The following is a 24,175-nucleotide window of genomic DNA, read 5'->3' as shown; positions in this document are numbered from 1 at the left end:
AACCAAAGCCTAGTGGCTTATAACTCTTAACCATTCTTGGGTGCGAGTAGTTCCAATGATAAGGAATCCGAACGGCTATGATTTGCCAGGTATCTTTTTATGACAAGAATTACTCTTAGAGAATTTGTCAATTCCTTTCAAGATACCTGGAAAAAAATCTTTTGTTGGCACAGGCAGGAATTGAATCCAAGACCCCTGGTATGACAGTCCTAAGCACTTTTCGATCAATTTTTCTATAATTCAATTTTATTTATTTTATTCATAAATTAAAAAAAATAAACTAATATCAATATCTTTTTTTTAATTTACTTAAAAAATACTTAAAATAAAATTTAAAGTTATTTAAAATACCTATTGTACCTTTAAACTTCTTAAGTAGCAAATCTACACAGTCCTATTGAACCGAAGGAGCTCTGCTCCGCCTTGTGCAATGGCGTCCCAATTTCACAGGAGTCACTTACCCACGGTTCTCCGTCTGACGTGGTAGATTAGCGTAACTGCCAATTTATCCAGTATCAGACCTCAAGAGGAAAGCTTCTGTTGAAATGTAGCCACTCAAGCATGCACTTTTAACATACTCGAACGCTCCAAAAATTAAATTGTCGGTCAAAGACATAGGTCTTGCAATGTGAACTGGAACGAAATTGTTAATTCTGTTGATTTGAGCCCCGTTGTATAGGACCTCTCTGGAATATGAAGTAATAAACGAAAGAAGATTCGGCTATTCGATGTAAGGCGGTCGAACAACTGAAACTTCTTCATCTGGGAAGAGGCAACACGTCAAACCACATATGACATATATAAACGACCATCGGCCGTATAAAGGCCATGTAGCAAATTACCTTCACTCTGGGGTCAAACAACAGCAGTTTTATCAGAGCGAAGGCTCCTCTGGCCCTGATCAGATCGAATCGAATCAAAATATATAAATACTTACTGATCTAACCAGATACCGAGGTACTTCACAAAACTTTTCATCGCTAATCGCTGCCCCTGAAGATCAACGATGACCATCTTGCGCACGTATCCCTCGTGGCCTAAGCCAACAAAATCCGAAACAAAATTGTCCCCGAATTCGGGACATTTATTTTCAGTTTCCAATTACGTCCCTATAACGCTGAATCTTGTCAAAATCAAGCTGCAAGAGAATTCTAAGAGACTCAACCTTTCGCTTGACTACTAGACTACGTATCAGATCGCTGGTGTAAATGCTGAAGGGAATCGGCTAATTCACAATTTCCTGTTGAAGATCATTTAAAATTGGGAATGTTTTGGTGGAAGTTACATTGCCACATTTGACAACAAACTTTCTACAACAATGAATTGCTTATGCCAAGCCTACTCAGTTTAAGATAGAGACCTTCTAACCATTGGATATTAGAAACGAGTTCCAACGCAGCATGATCTGTTTATCCGGAATTATTTTGTTGCCCGCAGCGCACTAAGTCAAAATCCTATTGATGATCTCCTCGAAAACTTTGCTGATGCTCGGTAGAAGACTTATAGACCAAAGATTTGACGGGATGAACAACAGCGGCCTTTCAATGCCCTGGATAATATGCATTATTTGGTGCATTATTGAACAGTGTGGTATAAATGTTAAATGTCAACGTTGGATATACCATCAACACCTGCTGACTTTTTGTTTTTTATTGAGTTAAAGATTAGCTGAAGCTCCAACTCCGTCACTAACAAGGGGCTTGGTCCCGTTCGCTCGGCGATTATGGCATTTGCCAAGGAATCGTCATTGAACAGCATCGAACCGCTGTTCTCAAATCGCCATTGTGTCATTTCATTTCGAAGGTAAAAGTAATGAAGTAAGGCTCTGTTTTCCAAGTCGTGTTTGGGGCGAATGCTTACATTCTTCTTATACACTTGCTGGAAGCAGCTCCCACTGCCTCCACCTTTTCCTTCGGATCTTTAATAAGGTAAAAGTCATCGTCAAAGTTAGTTTCTTCTGGATCTATTTGCGCTGTCATAAATACTTCTCTGTTATCTTCAGTTTTGTTGACGATTTTTTTTCAGTCTAAGAAAGACTTAAAAAATCGAAAACAATTTCTTTTAAAAAAGCTTGGGTCTAGAACAAGCTAAATGTTTTGTGAATAAGTAACACTTTGCAGATTAAGGATATCTTCCATAGTTTCGTCAAAATCGTGCCAATAGTTTTAAAAAACACTTCTTTCAGGAAATCACTTTTAAAGATAAATGTTAAAATGTAATTAGGCAGGGTCTGAGGCTTGATATCTCGTAAACCAGCAAACATCGGTTTTTTGAAACCACAAAGGTAGACGGCAGCCTTAAACTCATCCAATATAATAATTTATAATCCATAGGGGGATTCATTGAAACTAAAAGAACGCATTTTAGTATAAAAGAGAATGATGCCAAACCTTATCAAATGATTTTTATCAAACCCGAAAATTTTACCAATTAACCTAATCCTAAGAAACAGAATGAAACAGTCTATCTTCAAGTTATTTCTTAAGCTGAGTTTACTTGAAATTGGACTCTTGTTCTTAACTTAGAATATTATTTATTGTTATTGCGCTTTTTCGATTGTTTTTGAAACAAATTGATAGGGAGTAAAATATAAAAAAAATGTGCTAAGAAGAAGAAGTAGTTCTGGAAATTTGAAAAACATTTTTTAAATTAAAGTAAATAGTTATTTGTATAAGGTGAACTCTAAATTCAATTTTTTTTCCAAAATTTATGCTGTGATATTTATTTTGATATTTATTTATTTGTATGTTAGGTGTACATCAAGTTCTTTGACACAACTGTATCGACATGGTTGTTCCATTAACCTGTTGTTAAAGACCAAAGCTAAATTTCTAACTTGGGCAACATATTCAATAATACAATTAAACATAACGGAAGGGAAATTATCTGAATTTGATTTGTTTATTGAAATTGGAAAAGCTTTCGTTTTTTCGATAATCTTTCGTTTATCGCTTATTGTTCAAAAGGTAAAACTTACTAACTCAAGACAAGATTTTTCATCAAAATGACATGTATACAATTTTCTATACTATGAAAAGTCCTAGATTAATATGTTAAAAAGTTTCAACATGACCAAACAGAATTTGGTAACTTATCTGTACTGCACCAAAACAGTTTTCGAGTAATGGTTGTTTTATTAATATTTCGGGGAACAGTCTTTATTTTAGTCCCATTTTTACTAACAGTTTCCAGAATCAATTTTGTTTTGGTCTTAAAACTTTTCGTATCTAAGCATGAATACCTACTTTGAAATTCAAATCAAACCTGATTTTGCACTCAAATCTTTTAAGTACAGTTCCCTGTATTTATTTACTGTATTTCTGAGAAGACATTAGCCAACTCTCGTAATTATGTTTTACCTACAAGCTAAAAGCCAACAATAGTTAAAAAAATGACTTTGGAGTAATTTTATTTTAAAGTTCCGAATCTAAACTGCGGTTCCATAGATTGAGATAAATTTAATGTTTAATCTTAGATTTATGATTATAATTAAAAATATTGTTTCATGAATGAAAACGTGTACATCAAGAATTTTAAAATCAGATGACAGAAATTATTTCTGCTTATTTAATGTGATGATGTATTGGTTTGAACCCAGTCAGTAAATCATAAGTTCTCTTTTCTACACTATCGTATGAATGAAATGAAGGATCTGCTTTACGTTTAGTTTGTCAGAGCAAGTTTTTTTTGGTATTTCAATATAATTCTATATCGACCCCATGCTTTGTAAACGACCTGCTTTATTTATATGCCTTTAAGGTATTTTAATTTGTATTTTTTATAAATATCATTAATATTTAAATTGAATAACTTCTACTAACATTAATGCAACACTATCTTTTTTCAGTTGTTTCAGATTTAAAACTAGAACAAACTATGTCAAAACTTTATACTTACCATAAGTGTCATCCAAACTGATAAGAAAACATTTAAGATCAAGACATCATTACAAGTAAGTAAACATATTTTTGCTCTAAGCTATTTCTGAATCCTATACATTTAGTTATCTCTTCCTGTCTAAAATCATATTATACAAGCCTAACCTTAACACATATTAATTAAATTTTTGATTGCCTAAAACGGTGCTCTTCATAACTACAAACTAGACAATCACAAATTTAAGCCAATTTTTCAGTAATAACCACTTAATATATACATCTCTTTTATGTGCCTTATTACATACAGCTACCTCTATGACGTTAATTCCTTCAAGGCATTTACATTTAAGCTATAATATATTGAACACCGGTGCGGCGCTAAGCGTGAACAGCTTTTTACCTATTATCATAATCCTATAATGTACCAGTACCGTTTCTGTGAAATTACTTCAATTTGCATTTTTTATGTCACGTTTAAAGAAGAAAGCAAAAGAAACAAGAAAGTTTAAAAAATGTTGAAACATTAGATAAAATGTTAGCAACGTTATTCTTAAAAGCGTGCACAAGCCCACAATTACCTACTAAATACCTTTATATTTCGTGATTAAACCATAATTTGCAAGGAGCTTGGATGGCTATGTGTGTGTTTGGTATATGTTGAAAAAAAGACGATGATGATAATATGGCAAGAAAAAAGACAACAATAAGCTCTATAGCGGTACAAGCTTTAAATTTGCTTAATTTGAATTTATATTTTAAGCACACACAACAAAACAAAAAAAAAACGATATTAAGTTGCAAGGAACAATGAAAAAACCTTATAGCACTTACATATATAGACATATACATTATAGAAGATGATAGAATCCTTACCAATATAGCTTTTATATAAAATTTGAATATCGAACATAAATTATTACAAGCTCATTAAGGAGAATTGTGGAAGAAAAGAGAGTGACAAACTCTCTTATGGATTGTATTTCATTATAGACAACCCATGTCCTTAAATTGTGTCCTGTATAGCTCTTTAAATATTCTAGCTGCTTCTATTATCTTACCTCCAACAAACCATTATTTAAGTATTTTCCTTTTTTGAAACAGTGAATAACCATGTTATGATGGAAGATGGTGACATAGTGTGTGTGGGTGAAGTGAAGTGAACCCTCTTTGCAAATCATTTTTGATTATAGACTTGTGTTTGGTATTACAGAATGATAAAATGCGTATCTTTTTTGCACAGTAGAACAAGGATCTTTAAAAAAAGGTATTAATTTTTGGTTCCAGAAGAAGGTTCTCGTTTTTGAATGATTGTCAAATCTTACCCAAAACAATATTTTTTAAGTTTATTGTACTTATAAAATTAAATAAATAAATAAGCACATGACTTGTGACTTCCAACTCTTGATAATTCCTGTGTGTAAGTAATATCACAAATCGAGGAGACCAACATTTTTTTTGCGAACTCCGAACGTCTAACTTTTAATGACGAGAATTATTCTTCTGGGATTTTTTTTTGTATAATAAGCGCACACCAATGGGGATATGAATGGAATAGTCGGTAAACATTGGTCTTGAATTCCTGAATATTGCAATGGTGGGGAATGACAAGAGTGTGGTAACGAATTCCACATTCGCGTAGTGCTGCTAAAGAACAAATCTCTGTACTTGACAGTACGACCGAAGCTAAGCTCGAGGGTATACTGATGAGCATTCCTAGAAGCGGGAGAATTACGGTTGAACTGTTTAAGGGGAGGAATGCAGATAGCTATTTTACTAGAGCAAAAACCGTTAAAATACCAGTAAAAGAGGGTGAGACAGGAAACTTTACGAAGAAGTTCGAGCAACGTAAATGATCCGATGATCGTATTATCACCAATCAATCTAAATGCTCTACGTTCAATACTTTCCAAGAGGCTTAAATAAGTTGCAGGAGCACAAACTCAAGCTTTGGACTTATAGTTATAAGTCTTGTAGATAACCGCAAGATCAGAAGGGGAGACAAACTTCTGGAATCGCCTTAGAAAACCCAAACACCTTGCGTCACTTTGGGCGACATCGCCTTTGTGATCATTCCACAAGAGGTGGTTGGTGGTACACATACCGAGAATATCGAGATGTTCAGTCTCTTCGAAGTAAGTGCCATCCAGGACTTATGGCAAGGGGGGTATATCTCGCATTAACGATACAAAACAGCATTGGGTTTTCGAAGCAATAAATCCCACTCTGTTTTTTATTCCCCATTGTACCTATAAGAAAGAGTGCTGGAGATAGAACAGAGCCCTGAGGCACACCAATATTTATTTTGTCATTTTCAGACTTGAACCCTTATAATACTACTTGTATTGACCGATTATAAACTTATTTACTAATCCAATGAAGGAGGAATTCATGAAAATCGAAAGCTCGCATTTTTGATAAGAGATCCTGATGCCAAGCCCTGAAGTTTCAAGTGCAATAATGTAAGGAAGATGTGGTTTTCAATTCGCTCGGAACGAGGCCTGAGGACAGATGAAAAATCTTACGCAGTGGTTATGCCAGCGTTGAAGATCACCTCTTCAGATCAATAGTGGGACTAGCATCCGGAATTGCGGATTTACGTTTGTAAAGATCTTTTGGGACTCTCAACACAGTACGAGTTCGAAATGGCCCCATAGAATCAATAGCGCGCTCGATGAAAGAGACAAGCTTTCTCTTAAGAGTTAACAAATGGAGTGTCATTGACAACAAGCGTTGAAACGGAGGAACATTTTTACTGCCTTTGGGACATTGCACTATTTTTTGCCGTAATTTTGGTCATGTAAAAATGTGGCCGTCGAATATGGGCGTTGCAGGCCAATCTGGCTTGCTTGAACTTATTTTGGTTTTCCTCAATTGGATTGGCTTTAAAACAACGCAAACTTACCCTCTTTACCCTATTAAACTCTTTACAGCATCCATCGAACTGATGCTTTTAACCCTTATAGGGATACAAAATTCTCATTCCCAAGAGAATTCAAATGGTGATCATACCAGCGCTGGCTTCAACGTTACTATCGATTTTCCCGCTAAGAAATGGCACAGGCAGAAACTAAACTCTAGACCTCTGGCAAAAGAGTCCACCGCACTAACCACCACGTCATGAGTACTAGATGTACATTTTAATAATTTGAAATGAGTATTGGTGCTTCGATGTCTATATAAAATAATATATGTAGGTTGCGTGCTCCATACTTACTTTTCAAAGTGGCAAAACTTACCTTATTAAGTAATTTCTGAGTTGAACAATAATCAACAATCTTAACCTTACAATTAAGCTCATTCAATTTAAAAAATATAAGGGCCTTAAGAAAATCGGGTGATCACACTCATAACCTTGATTTAATACAAAAAATGCAAAAACATTTTAGATTTATGGTTATTTTGTTCAAAGTAATGAATTTATATTTTGGTGAAATTATATGGTCCTTTAGATTTCTTTTTTTTTTTCAACCCTTAAAATTGAGCAAATCAAGGACACTGCCCCACTGTTAAATCTTTAAAACTTTAGAACTTTGATAATTTGTAAGCAATGCGCTCTGTCTTAATTTTCAAATAGATCTTTTAAATGTTTTTACAATCTATTGATTTTTATAGCTTACAAAATTTACTATTTTTTATCTAAATACATATGATTATATAATTGTATGGAATTGAAAATAATTATTAGCCCTTTCGGGCTTGCAAAAATTGCCGTAGTGGACGGTATTTCACGTCCCCATGGCGAGGTATTGGTTAAAGTTTTCAACTAGCAATAATCGCACCTCGGTAAAACCTCATTGGTTACGATATCGCCTCTGCACAAAGTTAATTTCTTCAATTCACATTGGACTAAATATCAAATTTTCTGCTCAGGTTAAATGTGAATTGAAAGGAAACTAAATGAAAAAATATCCTTAAAAAAAGTGATCATATCCTAGATTCATTGTATGGAGCTTGAACAATGAATATAAAATAAACATAAGGGTGTGGACGAACAAAAGATTCTAAGGATTTCAGTCAGATAAAAGACAGGGCGACCCTCGAAAGAAACCCTCTGCGGGGTCTTTGATTATGAATTGATGATCATCCCTTAAAAGATTTTCTGAGATGCACAGTTCGAAAACTGAAACAACTGATAATAGAATTTGCGAGTTAATTCCGCTCTAGCGACCTAAGTCAGAATTGCATTTTTGAAGGCTTCAATTCTTTTACCCAATTTAAAATTCTCTATCTTCAAAGTAGTAAATCTGGAAATCAGAGAGAAATACTTATTGTTTTCAGTAAATAAACGGATTTCAACGGATCATAATTCTATATTATTAACAGAACCGGCCCAATTATGGAGCCTTGTGGCACTCTACGGCAAGTAATTGGACAAATTTAAAAATCCAAATACGAGAAAATTCATCTGAATGATAAATTGATCTGAAATTCCAATCGAAACACATAAAAGTAAGGTAGTAGTTAAGTAAGGAACTTACTTTCAGTTCAGAGTTAACTATAAACTAACGTGCTATAAATAAATAATACAACTTTCTAAAAACCCATTAATCTCACCATTCAGATGGAAGTTATTATAGGTACCTAAACTACATAGAATTTTCCAAACTTTTCTAAACTTATTTTCCCACTGTAACAAAGGTTGACATCGATTGTCCCAAAATAAATGTAGGTATTCATAGGCGGTTTTTCTTGTCCTTGTGTGACTTTTCTCATGAAATTTTAAATTGGTTCAATCAACCATTTAATTTGGTAATTCTTTGTGTCATGTCTACCTGTGGCACGTTGCCTACTACGTCGCCTTTTTTGCGTCGGCAGTCGGCAGTAGTCGTAGTCATCTTCATCAACATCGTAACAGTGCGTAACCATCGTAGACGCACCTATGTCTTTTTTTTTCTTCTTTAGGAACCTTACCTACAGCTTTACCCACAACAAAAAAAACCCTTATTGAATTCTTTAAATTCTTCATAAAAACATACATGTTCGATCGACATAAGATGAAAAGTTTTTATTCTATACAAAAATAAATAAATAAATTCAAAAAAAAAGAAAATCACATTCTTACCAGTACAATATTTTGGCTCGTCACTAGCATCCCCGCAATCGTCCTTTCCGTCACAATACTTATCCAATGGCACACACACACTGCTGCCACGGCACGGGAACTCCGAAACTCTGCAAGCGTTTCCGATTTTGATTGCCAGCAATACCAAAACCAGGGTTGAGCAAGTAATTTTCACAAAAGAAATCATCTGGAAACGAGAGAAAATTCCATATAGTATATATCCTCGTACAGGACCTTATAGAAGAAAAGCATGTAAAAGTATAAAGTAGATATTGTATATGTAAGTATATTCGGGAGGGATTGTTGTATGCGATGTTGTGGTGGTGGTGGTTGCATGAACTCATTGACGATATAGCTGGAAGAGCATTGGAGCCTTGAGCTAGGGATCTGAAGACTTGGGGGGTATGGATGGATGGTTCAGTGAATGAAATGTCAAGCGATGGTAATGAAAAGAAAATTTGTATGTAATTTTTCGTATATCTTTCTGTATATAGGAAGATGTGTGAGCTTGAGCTGTATGTTTTGCGAGAAGGATGAGTTTTCTTATTCTTCGTCGACAATGAGAAGATAAAATTACTTTCAAGCCGGATGATATACCAGATAGAGAGATAGGTTGGTATACTCTCGTACTTACCATATATATACAACTCTTGAGGTCTTATATTTATTTTATTTTTCTTCGTGTCCTTTTGCCAATAAAAAGGAATATAAAGAATAAAAATGCACCTGAAGTTCAAGAGAGTTACGTGCTATAGCTCCCTATGAAGGCAAAGAGGTATCTACCTTACCTATAGGTATAGTTATAGGTTAAGATATAGACTAAGATACTAATATTATAAAGAAAGCATTACGATGAAGACGAAGACTTTTGACAGATATACTAAAAAATGCACCCTAACCTTTGAGAAGGACGACGCAAAAGTAGGAGTATGATGTATTTTTTTTATGAATAGCTTGCTCATATTTTGTTTGTATAGACTAGAATCACAATACACTTTTAGAGAAAAGTATGTTTTTCAGATATTTTTAGCAGATATGTACGAGTAGTATGTTTTTTTTTTAGTTTACAGGGTGATTCTAGTTTTTGTCAACAACCTGTAAGCGGTTTCTATCTGCATTATATCATTGGAAGTTTAACACAATAGCTCAATAATCCGTAAAGGAAAAGGTATGTGATGAATTAAATTCTCCATAATGAAGAAGAGGATTTGTCATTGGAAAAACCTTTGCGACCAAATAATTTAATTTTCTTAGTATTTTCTTACACATGAAAGGCATTTTTTTTAATAGTTTTGTTTGGTCATATTTAAGTTCGTATAGCATGACGGTTAGCTTGGAGGACTTCCAAGAAGCTAACATAGGTTCGATACAAATTTCTAAAGTTTTTTTCACTTTAACTAGAAATTTGCTTCTATTCCAATATTGTTTCCAAGGAATCCTGGAAAATTCTACAAAAATTTTTCAAAAAGCTTTGTATTGACTTCTAGAAAATTTGCACCATCTGACAAAAAATTCTTCATAAATTTTTTCATGGATTTCTAAAAATAAGCCAATTTTTTCATTTTTTAAAATTAATATTGTTTGGAAAAAGGCAAAAGATAGTTATGTTTTCGATTTTCCTTTGTTTTTGCTCTTTTAGAAAATTGTACTTTTTGGTACATTTCTATATTATTTTTGTATAATACTTTATTGTAGTTTGTATCATAAAATTTTAAGTTTTTTTACAAACATTCTTTTATAAGAAGTATAGTTTACTAATGGAAATCTCAAACATCAACATTATTAAAAAAGATAGATTTTGGGAATTATTTCGAATAGATCTGTGATTTCAGAATTTTCCCCAAGAAATTTCTAAAAGTTCAAATAGAATGATTCCGGCTCACACCAGCTTCATTTGAGATGAACGGAAAATGTCTTCTAACAGCTTCTGCGGAATTTATTGTTAGAAAGCTCGCATGAAGTATGGAGATACATTTTGATTTTTGTCCATATATCATCCAATTAAGTTCAAAAAAAGTTGATTTAATCGCTTTGTTGGTGATTATATGACGACTTAATACATACGGACTGATAACAATGCCAACTCAAGATTTTCACTTGATAATTTCTAATGATTTCTGGGAGGAAAAGTTCCAAAGTCATCAATTTTATACCACGATAAAAAATAGTCTAACTTGCTGTCTGCGCATGCGACAGTTTTCGGGAGTTACTCAAATTCAAATACCCCCATTTATTTAATACAAACTGCTTGATGAATCAGCGCTCTTACAATTATGTACCAATTTTAAGAGCTATGAAAGCTTCCAAAAAAACAAGCAAAGCATGTGAGACGTTGTCCATAGCCAGATAACACTTTTTGATAATATAATTTAACTGTTTGCACATTTTGTGTCTCTGTATCCGTCCATTGCAATTTTGAGTAAATGACAGACAATTTGACAGACTTAACTCAAAGAACATGGCCGCTTTCAGTTGTCATTTATTGAAAACACAGATTTTTTACAATTGTAAAATCGTTCGTCATAAGGTTAGGTTAGGGAAATGGGCTGGCAATGGATAACGTCATCCATTTAAAGCCAACCCAACTGAGGAAAACCGGAAATTGTTTAAGCAAGCCAGGAATGAGTTGCAAGCCTGCAACGCCAATATTTCAAGGACCAAATTTTTACATGACCAAACATTAGGGCAACAAATATTGAAATGTCCCAAAGGCAGTAAGAATTTTTGGTCATTCGTAAGAAACATGACAAATTTTTCCCCTTCCTCAGTTCCTACGCTTGTTGTCAATGACACTCCTTTAGTTAGCTCTGTTGATAATTGCATGTCAGTTTGTCGAAAATTCCCCCTTACCAGATAGTGTCATTCCTCCCCCGGTTCTTGAACGCGTAAATTAATCTTTTTTTGTACTCGAACTTGGCGACGTTCTAAAGATCTCAACATTCAAAAATCCGCTGGTCCAGATGGTATCCCTGCTATCATTCTAAAGAGGTGATCTTCCACGCTAGCACGCTTCTGGGGTCGTTCCGAGTAGTTGGAAAACTGTATTTGTTCAGCCAATCCCAAAAAAAGGCGAATCCCCTTCTCCCACAAATTATCGACAAATAGCACTAACGTCCATTCTTTTTAAAGTCATGGAAAAGCTGATTAATTATCAGCTTAAGAAATATCTTGACAAACGAAAGCTTCTTAATGACCGACAATAAAGCTTTCGTAGCAATAGATCCACTGGTTATCTTATGGTTCATCTGGAGAAAGTAAGATTATTGGCCTTGATATTTCAAAGGCATTTTTTATTTCTGGCATCTTGGTCTCTTATCAAAAATGCGTGCTTCTGGTATTGACGAAGGTCTTCTTTGTTGGATTAGAAATTTTCTTTCGAACCGTTCAATACAAGTTGTTTTATGTTTTGGACGGATTCAAGTCGAAAACTCATGCAATAAATGCTGGTGTGCATCAGGGCTCTGTTTTATCTCCGCCCCTTTTCCTCATTTTTATAAATGATCTCCTGTCCGCTACTTCTAATCCAATACATTGTTTTGCTGATTATAGCATTCTCAGCTTTTCATATTCGTTTCCTGACTTACAACCCTCCTATTGGATGTGGAACTGCAACAGAAAAATATGATAAGCTCATTAAATTCCGACCTACACAGCATTGTATGAAATAAAAAACCACGTGGAATTTAATGCTTTGAAAACGCAATGCTGTCTTGTATCCACTTGCTTGTAGCACTTTTTTCAACAAAATTGAAAATCTCGACATCCTTGAAATGTGCATCAGCAACGACCTTTTGTGGAGCTATCACATACGCGATGTCGCAAAAAATGTCGCAAGAACTCTTAGTTTTTTGAGAAGATGCAAGAAATTTGTCTCTCCGTCTGATCTGGCTACAATCTACAAAATTCTTTCGTCTGAAACTTTAATATAATTCTCATCTCTGGGCTGGTGCTTCAGTAACTTATTTAATTCTCTTTGACATCATTCAGAGAAGAGCTTTTAGAATGATTGGTGACATTAACATCATCAACTCGTTTACGTCACTTGAATATAGACGAAAAGTTTTTTGTCTCACCCTTTTCTATCGTTATTTTAATGGTTATTGCTCTAGTGAAATAGCCAGTTGCATTCCTCCCCTTAAACATTTTAACCAAAATACCCGCGCTTCTAGGAATGCCCATCAGTTTACCCTTAAGCCCAACATCGGCCATACTATGAAGTACAGAGATTCATTTTTTAGCCGTACTTCGCGAATTTGGAATGCCTTGCCACGCTCTATCTTTCCCTGTCATTGCAATGTTCTGGAATTCAAAATTAATGTACACCGACACACACGTTGTCTTTGGCATATAAAAGGAATAAAAAAACCCTTTTAGTTTTCGCTTATTATAAAAAAATCGACACTCTTAGACCCATGCACATCCAATGTGATACCCCGATAAACCTACAGATAGTCTTGTTCTAACTCCTTAAAAGCTTAATAAAATCTAAAAGTAGTCTTCCTGAAATGTCTACCAGGTCTTCAAGATTATTCAAGAAGTGTCTGTCTAAAAGTCTGTTTAAGAGTGTGACATAGGGCTGGACATTGGCATACGACGTGAACTGTTTCTTCCTGCTCATATATCGTAAGACACAAGGTGAAGTCCGTATACACGTTTGTAAGTAAAGATTTGTTAAGTTTGTATAACGAATCAAATGCATAGTAAAATCTAACTTATTATTCTAGAATTTTGAATTTTGGGGGACAAACCAATATTTGAATTTGTTTGATATTGAAATATCGTTGATAATGGTTAAATCTTTTTAACTGAAATATTCTCGTTAACTGATTTACCAAGAAAAAAGTTATAATAACTTAAATTACAAATCCAGAATCACCCTGTATAATCTCCAATTCACCTCTCATATACTCGCGAATACAATTGTACATTTTTATTTCACTGCAAATTTTATGAGTTTATTTAAAAGCGTATCAAATGAAATTACTGTGAATACTGACATTATTTGAAACCATTAATCGAGGTTATTGTTGTCTCTTTTCTCAAAAAAAGGTATCAAAACATAAAATCAATGTTTTTCATCTTTCTTCAAGTTGTTATTAAAAGAAATCAATTGACATCACATTGAGTACCTTAGGTTGAGATACAGTACGGATAAGATACACCTACCTACTTGAAGGAAATAAATAATAATTATTATTATTGTTTGGGATGGGATCATGAACATAAATAATCCAATAGATATCCTTTGAACCCTCCTCCTGATAGAACTAATAATAAATTACTTATCAAGCTATTTGTATTCCTTTGTTGAATCGGGATGCTTATAAAGTGAGAAATGAAGTTTTATCAAATTTCGGATAGAGGAGGTATTTTTAGAATTGCTCGTCATTATAAGTAAAGTATGTTTTGAGTTAAATAAAAATCAAACCCAAGTTTTAATTAGAACTTATGCGCATTACGATGATAAATGACATATAGTTCTGGCCGGCTTTAATTAACTGTCCTTTTGTGAAATGTGGCTTCTCAGGCTTTCATTATTTATGAATCATTGTTCAGCAATAAAAAGACCGTGTTCTCCTTGCCAGTCAAATGCTTTTCTAAAGGTTTAATTGTATCCTGTACTACTTTTGGGACACCCTTTTTACTCTAGAAAACTGAATTAAGCTATGATTATATCCAGATTTTATCCATCATTGATCTTTCCGTAGGTGGGTTGGGTAATATAAACCACTTTTTATCTCACACCTTGTCCTCGGTACATCTTGGAAAATAATAATAATATAAACTAGGTGCGATAAGAGAAGAAATTATTTTAAATAATAGAAGACAAATGGCGAGACGAAAGCAGATAAAGTTTATTCTGTCTTTTATTTCAGGGTCATCAGATAGAATAGATTATGGAATTAAGGGTGCGGACTTCTGTAAACTTTTAATTTGTATATAGCTAAAAAAGAAAACCGAGAGAAAAAAGAAGAACCTCATAGTCATCTGGCGAACACCAAGAGGTTTTATTGAAATAAGTGGCGCCCGGGCATGAGTAGAGTGTACGTATAGCTTATTGTATCTATCCTGTAATAAGAACAAAGTAGCAAAAGGGATGCCTTATTCACGATGGCAGGACAAAATGTAGTAATTTAAGAGTTTCTGTTTATTATTATGAGTTTTTTGTTGTTGTTTGTTTTTGTCGTTTTGTATCAACAAAATATTTTACCAAATGCAAATTTATAACGAACTGAATTCTCCAAAACTTCGAGGTTAGGATAAATGATTTTTATTTTTCCCCTTATTGCCAGAGTTTGCATAATTTCTGGATGTGGATGCAAAGTATTAAAAAGAGGTAGGATTTGTTTGGCGCTTGCAGGAGGGTTGGTTAATAATAATAATTTGTGCAAAGGTATAGAAGACGTAAGTGTATGAATTCTTACCGATGTGTGTGTGTGTTACAATTCATTACTATGGATAATGAAGAAGGTTATCGTAAATTTAATTAGTCACCGGGTTGGTTTCACAATTAGGAACTTTTGATGTCAAAACTTTAAAATTTTGCGCTGTCTTTTTTTGCATCAGAAGGAGTAGATATGGATATATGTACTGTACATGAAAATTTGCATCCTGATTTGCAATTTTCTGTTTTATTAATTTTAACCCTCTTATAATATGTATGTATGTATGTATAAGGATTAAGGATGAAGAAAGTAACAAAACAATATCTTTTAGCTGTGGTTACCTTTTTACTAATTTAAAGACAAAAGAAAAATTAAACAATAAATTCTTTAAAGTTGACTTGAAAGTTCGTAAAGGGCGACTCTAGCGTTTGATCTTTCAGTTTAAGAGGGAATTTTATAGTAACTTAACATTGGTAAAAAAAATGTAACCCTTCTCTTAAAGTATGTTATTGGAAATAGGTTTTAATAAACATGAATTTTAAGAATATAATTTTAAAAAATCGTAGTACCCGTGGCATGATGGTTAGTGAGTTGGACTGTCATGCGAGAGGTCTTGGGTTCGTTCGATCCCTGCTTATGCCACCTAAAGTTTTTCACGGGTACTGCCTCTTGCGAGGAATTGACAAATTCTTCAAGAGTAATTCTTGTCATGAAAAAGTGCTTTCTCAAATTTGCCTTTCGGATTGGACTTAAAATTGTAGGTCCCGTTCATCCCTGACAACAGTACTCGCACACAGGAATGGTTGAGAGTTGTCAGTCACTAGTCCCTCATTTATTTATTTTATAATTAAAAAAAAATACCACATTGACAAACTGACTCGGACAGGCATTAAAAGTTTTGATCATTCTATGACTTGAACTTCCCAACATAAAAAAATACATATATTTTTTAAGTTTCTTAAAAAAGCATTAAGGACAATCAAAGAATAAAAAGCTCATAGTTTTTTGGAAGAAGTTTTTCTCTCAAAATGGATTCAACGAAAATCGGAAAAAGTGATTTTTCGATGATTCTGGTACAAGTTTTTAGTCCTGCATTGACATACATATGCCCCCGCAAATTATTTCTAATCCTCCAAAAAAGTGTTAAGAAGGAGATCTTGCTTTGGGAAACTTTATTTAAGAAAATTGACTTTATTATATTTTGAACTTTCCATAGGAAGTGATTGTAATCGCTCCGATTTGTCAAATTGAAAATTTTGAAATTTCTCGACGTTTCAAGGTCCCTAGAGCCGAAATAAAAGATTTTTAGAGAGTTGTCTGTGTGTACGTATGTATGTTCGTCCATACGGTCGTAACGTTTTTTCGTCGTCCATAGCCCAAGAACCTGAAGAGATGTCGACTTCAAATACATTTTTTTATACAGATAATATTGCAGAAAGATGCAGAAAGGGTTCTTAAAAAAATTGCGTTGGTGTTTTTAACCATAGCAGTTTAAAAAAAGGTGACAGTAAACCCTAAATATCTTACAAACCAATAATGCTAGAAACTTGAATTCAATTTTATATTATATATTGTAACGTGATACTAAACAAATATATTTTTGGAAAAAAAATCCAATTCAAATTTCATCTCCAAAACAATTTTGTGCAACGAAAAATAATGTTTGTAACGTCTGGTAAAATTTTTAGAACAATCAAATTGACAGTTTTTTTATAAAAAATAAATACCCAAACAAAAAATTACTCAAAGTTCGTAAAAATTTAATTTCGACTCAAATATCTTTTCAAAAACCTGAGGTTATGGCTTCAAACTTATTTTATCTTATGATAAATATTGTTCTGTAAAATTTTGAGAAAATTGAATTGACAGTTAAAAAAAAAAATAAAAACTTGAAAGAAAAAGTTGGTAAAAATTGATTTTCGGTTTAAATATCTTTTCAAAACTTTGAGATATTGGTTTTATACTTGTTTTATCTTTTAAAAAATATTGTTTTCAACATTCAGTCAAATATTGAGAAAAATCTAATTGACCCTTTTATTACAAAAAATAAAAACATAAAAAAAAACAATATACTAAAACTTGGTAAAAATTTACTTTCGACTCTAATAGCTTTCTAAAAATCTAAATATTGTCTTCAAACTTTTTCTATTTCACAGAAGATATTGTTTTCGATATTCAGAAGTTTTTTTTTTTTTAAATCCAACAGTCCGTTTATAAAAATTAATTCAAAAAACATAGTACGCAAATGTGGTAAAAATTGATGTCCGGTTTTTAATATTTCTCAAATTAATTTTATTCAACCAATATGTAAAAATTTAAGAAATGCTTCTTAAATTGGTAAAATTTGTTTTCGACTAAAAATCTATTAAACAAAACTAGATTTTCAAACTAAACTATTTCTTTGTACAAAAAATATCGTTGGTGATTTAAAAATTTTAAATCAACTTTTTTAATCCAACACGAAAACCTACAATCTCTTAAGCAAGACAGATCGACAAACGGGACGGGAAGTTATGAGTGTGGGTCGCATCCCAGCCTCTTTTTAATGTTTTGTATACTCAAACTGTACTAAATTGACATTTTAAAAAGCTGTCTTATTAATATAACTTATTGCATTTTTATAAAGAAACATAGAAGATGATGGAAAATAATAATATTGGCATAACTTATTTACTACTAAGACAATGGCGGATCCAGGCATGGGAAGTTGAGGTCGTTGGTGACATGAACCCCCTTTGGCAGATGATTTGGTTGTGTTTCCGTAGGAATTCCCTTCAATTCAAAACTAATCGTATTGCGTTAATAGATATGACCTCCCTTATATTTTCAATTATGTATTCATTTTTTTATATGAAAACAAAATTTGTATTTTATTGCCTTAAACTTTGCTGCTTAAAGTACTACTTCTAACTGAGTACAGCACCAAGAACTTAATATGAATCAGAAATTCAGCCGTATTCCAAAAATACAGCTCTATTTCATCAACGTTTGACCAGTGGACGTAAAAATGTATTAGTAATTTACCGACATTCACCAAAGAGTGGTTTGCTGTCAAAACAAATTAACTTTTTGTTTTTCACGCAATTTTGAATTTGGAAAACTTTAGTGCTTGAAATTATTTTCATAAAATTTATGTCTAACAAAAAGAGCAAATAATCAGGTTCTTAAAAAGAAACCTTGAATTACAGATAGTCAATTCAGCCTTTAGGAGCGTGTCGACTAAATTAAATTAAAAACGCGACTCAATGTATTAAACAATATATGTATGTATTTAAGTATTATTTATAAAGTAATCGATTTAATTAATTATTTGATTGAAACATGAACGACGTTATCTGGCTGAAGGCAAATCGACGAATGATGATGATGAAGCAAAAGTAAAAATGGGTAGATGAATTTGTAACGCACTCTTGCGGCCGATCCGAAATGCTCGATAATATTTCTTTGATATTCAAATTTGAATATTTGAAACAACGGGCGTTGGGTATATAGACTCCTACAACACTCCCCTTCCAGTGACTTTGTTACGATGGGATTGAAGTTAGTTCCTATTTATCCCAAGTCTGTCTGGAATTCGAACTGATCTACCTGATCTAGTTTTTCGGATGATGATGTCATCAGCTGTTTCTGGAGAGACTGGTAGAGATGTTGGTTTTTCTGAGGTGGGATTATGATTGTCTGAAAGTAGAAAAGCCGGTTTTAAACGATCGATTGAAACTGTTACCTCTTTTCCTCGAATCTTAACAACAAAAAATTTATTTGATCTTTTAACGACGGGGAATGGACCTTCATATGGTTGTTGTAGTCCGATTCTAACTGCATCTCTTCTGATGAAAACGTGGGATGATGTAGATAGTTCTTTGAACACAAAGATTTTTCTGGATCCGTGACGGGATGCTGAAACTGGTGTTAGATGTTCAAAATGAAGTCGAAGTTGGTTGATGAAGGTTGCCGGATCACTGACGCTATCTTTTCGTGGTGACAAAAATTCACCGGGGATTCTGATGGATTCTCCATACAACATTTCGGCTACTGTAGCTTGTAAGTCTTCTTTGTATGCTGTCCTCAGCCCAAGGAGTACAACAGGAAGTTCATCGGCCCATGCTGGGGATTCATGGCACTCAATAGCGGCTTTCAATTGGCGATGGAACCTTTCAACCATGCCATTAGCGGCAGGGTGGTAAGCAGTTGTCGTCAGATGATTGATGCCAAACAATTTTGTCAAAGCCTGAAATAGATCAGACAAAAATTGTCTGCCACGGTCAGATGTAACCTTGAGTGGTACTCCAAAACGGGATATCCAATTAGCGAAGAGTGTTCTTGCAAGTGTCTCAGCAGTGGAATCTTCTAAAGGGTAAGCTTCAGGCCAGCGCGAGTACCTATCGACAACCGTAAGGCAAAATCTGAATCCTCGTGAATATGGCAGTGGTCCAACGAAGTCGACATGTATATGCTCAAACCTCGACGATGGTTGTTCAAAGTTTCCAACAGGGGATGACGTATGACGAGTTATCTTTGATCGTTGGCACGGAATGCATGACTTTGCCCATGCTCTGCAGTCTTTTCGGATTGAAGGCCAGACGAATTTTGATGAAACCAATTTAACTGAAGCGTTTGTTCCAGGATGACTCAAGCTGTGCACTGATTCAAATACTTGATGGCGAAAAGGTTTTGTTACAAACGGTCTAGCAACACCTTTTGACACATCACAAAATATTTGCAATTGAGAGTTAGGAAGCGGAACTTTTACAACCTGTAATGCAGAAGCAGATTTAATAATGTTTTTAAGTTCTCTATCACCTGTTTGAGACATTGCGAGTTCTTCAAAGTTCACTGACTTGCTGATGCCTTCAACTCTTGACAACGTATCTGCTACTATATTTTCCGTTCCAGCGATGTGTTGGATGTCAGTTGAAAATTGACCAATGAGATCAAGACATCTAAACTGTCGAGGTGATGCCTTTTCGGGCTTTTGCTTAAAGGCAAACACCAACGGTTTATGATCCGTGAAAATGGTAAAATTTCTAGCTTCCAACATAAACTTGAAGTACTTTACGGCTGAGTAGATCGCTAAAAGTTCCCTGTCATACGTGCTGTATTTACGTTGAGAGTTGTTGAAACTCTTTGCAAAATATGACAGTGGCTGCCAACCGATTGGGGTTTTCTGTTGTAGGACTGCACCCATGGCACAGTCTGATGCATCAGTGAAAAGTCCCCATTCGAGTGTCGGATCAGGATGTGCAAGCAAGGCAGCTTTAATAAGTCCCTCTTTACAAGCAGCAAAAGCTTGCAAAAGTGGTTTTGTCCAAGTGATGGATTTGTTGCCTTTGATGTCCGGTCCCTTTAAGCACTCGTTCAGTGGAGCTTGAAGGCTGGCTGCGTTTTTAACGAAACGCCTATAGAAGTTGATAGAACCCAGAAATCTTCTAAGCTGCTTAACTGTCGTTGGTGGCTTACAATCAATAATTGCCTGGATTCGTTCTTCGGGGGGTCGTATGCCATCGCTTGATATCAAATAACCTAAAAATGTTATTTTAGACTTACTAAACTCGCATTTAGCAACATTAATGACAACGCCAAATTTGTTGAGTCTTTCGAAAAGAGTTTGAAGATGGTGAAAATGTTGCTCTTCGTCATCCGATGCCACCAAAATATCGTCCACGTATGGAAAGCAAAAGTCGAGACCATTTGTGACTTCGTCGATGAACCTCTGAAAGGTCTGTGCGGCATTTCGGAGGCCAAACGTCATGAACGCAAACTCAAACAGTCCAAATGGTGTAACTATGGCCGTTTTCTTGATGTCTTTTGGTGCGATCGGAATCTGATTGAACGCTCTTACCAAATCAATCTTGGAAAATATATTCTTCCCTGAGAGATTAGCTGAACAATCCTGAAGATTTCTTGGAGGATAGTTGTCTGGAATCGTGCGGTCGTTTAAAGAGCGGTAATCTCCACACGGACGCCAATCACCTGACTTTTTGGCAACGAGATGAAGTGGTGATGACCAGCAGCTTTCGGAACGGCGAGCTATTCCCATTTTCAGCATTGTCTCGAACTCACTTTTTGCAATTTTCATCTTGTCAGGTGCTAAACGTCGTGATTTGCAGCTAACTGGAGGGCCTGCTTTCGTATTGATGTGATGAACGGTGGAGTGTCGGATTTCTTTGAAGCTTCCATCTGGTCGAGTCAAACTGGGATACTTTTTAAGCAGCTCGATGTACTTTGAAGTTCCGGAAACTGATTTCACATGTGATGACATCTCAAATGCGTGGCAACCCAGTGCGGAAAGTCCAGTAATTCCGTCTAGCAATCTGCTGTGTGATACGTCCACAAGAAGTTGATAGAAAGCTAGAAAGTCCGCACCGATAATAGGTTTGCTGACTTCTGCTACCACCAAACGCCATGTAAAATCTCGACGGAGGCCTAAGTTCATCTGCAAGGTGCGAAAACCGTAGGTTGGAATCGGGGTTCCGTTTGCAGCGAAAAGAGTATAGTCGGATGGTTTTGACTTTTGACGTGAACCGGTATGTGGAAACACCGAAACGTCCGAGCCCGTATCTACCAAAAATTGCAATTTTGACGTTTTGTCCGTGATGAAAAGACGGCTGGAAGTTTGGCTGTCATTCACCGTCATCAATGACATCCGTTTTCGTTTCCCGCTTGCTGGTTGAAATCACATGGTGGGCGGCAATTTCTTGCTTTAGATCCCCAGTTACGATGGAAATAGCAAAAACGAGTTTGATTGTTGTTTTTCTTCTCGTTCGAAGTTGGTGTTGGATATCTGTTTTGCCTAGCACGAGAGCGTGATCTCGATCTTGCCAGCCTGCGATTTTGGTCTCCTCGGTTCGTGTACATGGCTTCAACTTGCTTAGCCAGTTGTTCCACTTTCTCTGAGAGACTCAAAAATGAAGGATTTGGGTGGCTAGATGTGCTGGCAACTTGTTGCTGTGGAATGACGTCGTTGATTCTGTCAGCGATGAGACCAAGGTTATCAAGATTTGTTGGATTTTCAGCTGTACCAGGAGGATGTGCAGCAAGTATAGATTGTGTTTGGACAGGCAATCTATCAATCCAAATTGCCTTTAAAGCATCGTCAGTCATTGTACCGCCAGCTAAATCCTTCAATCGTCGAAGAAACTGAGACGGTTTCCTGTCACCTAGCTGTTCTCGATCTAGCATTTGCCTAATCTGTGTGTCTCTAGATGGGGCCAAACGAGAAATAAGTTCTTCTTTTAATCGAACATATGCATTACCTTGTGGTGGATTGATGATGACGTCTTGTACTTCTGTGGCTGTGGTCTGATCCAGATGAGCAATGACGAGGTTAAACTTTCGGGCATCAGATCGCAAATTCACCAATGTAAACTGTGCTTCGAGTTGAGCGAACCAGAGCTTCACATTTTCTCGCCAAAAGGTGGTGGTCGCACTTGAGCATGGCTAGATTCAACCTCCGTACCTCTCGCTGCTTGTGCTAGTGCCTGCTGGGAAAGTACTTGTTGCTGGAGATCTTGCAATTGCGCTTCCAATGCTTCCATTGAATTGTCTGTCGGAGCATCAGCTTTAGCGTTCATAGGTTGGTCGTTGGTTCCAGGCATTTTCTTTGTTCACCGTGACAAAAAAAAAAAATCGCAACACAATATACATACGTATATATTTATTTAATTTATTAGTTGGCGTACGCGTCGGGGTCACCAATTTAGGAGCGTGTCGACTAAATTAAATTAAAAACGCGACTCAATGTATTAAACAATATATGTATGTATTTAAGTATTATTTATAAAGTAATCGATTTAATTAATTATTTGATTGAAACATGAACGACGTTATCTGGCTGAAGGCAAATCGACGAATGATGATGATGAAGCAAAAGTAAAAATGGGTAGATGAATTTGTAACGCACTCTTGCGGCCGATCCGAAATGCTCGATAATATTTCTTTGATATTCAAATTTGAATATTTGAAACAACGGGCGTTGGGTATATAGACTCCTACAAGCCCAAACCATTGTGTTGATTGAAATTAAGATTTTCAACCGATTAGCGTAAGGCGGTTTTTTCATTCACAGAAGTCCCCACACAAATTTGTTTGTTAATAATCGAAAATTCGAATATTTTCAAAAATGAACCGATAGATTTTTTAAAACTTTCTCTAAGTATTTTGTTCTTAATTTGACTTCTTTCTAATATAAAGAACTGAACCCTTTATAAAAAAGTTATTTTGTTTATTAACTTCCCATAGAAAGTTATTGTCAAATTGAAAATTTTGACATTTCTTGACGTTTCAAGGTCCCTAGAGTCGAAATAAAAGATTTTTAGAAAAATGTCTGTGCGTGCGAGTGTACGTACGTTCGCTACGTATTTTTTGTCGTCCATAACTCAAGAACCAGAAGAGAAATCGATTTCAAATTAATTTTGTAATATAGATAATAAGGCAGAAAAATGCAGAAAGGGCTCTCAAGAAAATTGCGTGGGTGGTTTTTTTACCATAGCAGTTTGAAAAAAAGGTGAAAATTTTGGTTAACCCTAAATATCTTACGAACCAAAAACGCTATACACATGACTTAAATTTAATTAATATATTGTAACGTGATATCCAAGAAATATATTTTTTGAAAAAAAATCCATTTAACGGTTTTTTTTATAAATAAAAAAAACAGAAAAAAATATTTGTCACCTCCAAAATTTTACTACTAAAATATGATTTCATCTACAAAACAATTTTGCGCAACGAAGAATAATGTTTTTGACATCTTATACAATTTTGGGAAAAATCGAATGGACAGTTTTTTTTATAAAAAGTAAAATTCTAAAAAAAACATTACTCAAAGTTAGTAAAAATTGAATATCGAT

General features: G+C 34.8%; 2 protein-coding genes and 1 non-coding gene across 3 annotated transcripts in view; all 3 read right to left on the bottom strand.

Annotated features, from left to right (window-relative positions):
- Window positions 1–24,175, bottom strand: part of LOC129947178 (uncharacterized) — a 337,053-nt gene that overhangs the window by 253,801 nt on the left and 59,077 nt on the right. Inside the window, exon 3 of the mRNA XM_056057626.1 lies at window positions 8,941–9,127. Within this exon, the coding sequence (XP_055913601.1) occupies window positions 8,941–9,127 (187 nt within the window). The remainder of the gene's footprint in view (window positions 1–8,940; window positions 9,128–24,175) is intronic.
- On the bottom strand, window positions 7,563–7,702 carry LOC129948639 (U4 spliceosomal RNA). Its single transcript, XR_008781927.1, has one exon. It is a non-coding gene; the product is annotated as a U4 spliceosomal RNA (small nuclear RNA).
- Window positions 21,960–22,921, bottom strand: LOC129945172 (uncharacterized). Its single transcript, XM_056054831.1, has 2 exons — window positions 22,754–22,921; window positions 21,960–22,691 (listed from the first exon to the last, which is right to left on the bottom strand). Exons 1-2 carry the CDS (start codon window positions 22,919–22,921, stop codon window positions 21,960–21,962), a joined length of 900 nt encoding a protein of 299 aa, XP_055910806.1.

The sequence above is a fragment of the Eupeodes corollae genome, chromosome 2 (assembly GCF_945859685.1).
Source record: "Eupeodes corollae chromosome 2, idEupCoro1.1, whole genome shotgun sequence".
Lineage (NCBI taxonomy): Eukaryota > Metazoa > Arthropoda > Insecta > Diptera > Syrphidae > Eupeodes > Eupeodes corollae.
Note: the sequence above shows the minus strand (reverse complement) of the source record. Positions and strands in the feature narration are given on the sequence as shown.

What these genes read in the sequence shown, in the direction of transcription:
- LOC129945172 (XM_056054831.1), bottom strand. Translation starts at nt 22,921, where the DNA reads ATGCCTGGAACCAACGACCAACCTATGAACGCTAAAGCTGATGCTCCG. An exon ending in TTGAATCTAGCCATGCTCAA is followed by an intron (nt 22,692 to 22,753) that starts GTGCGACCACCA and finishes CTCGAAGCACAG; the next exon opens with TTTACATTGGTGAATTTGCG.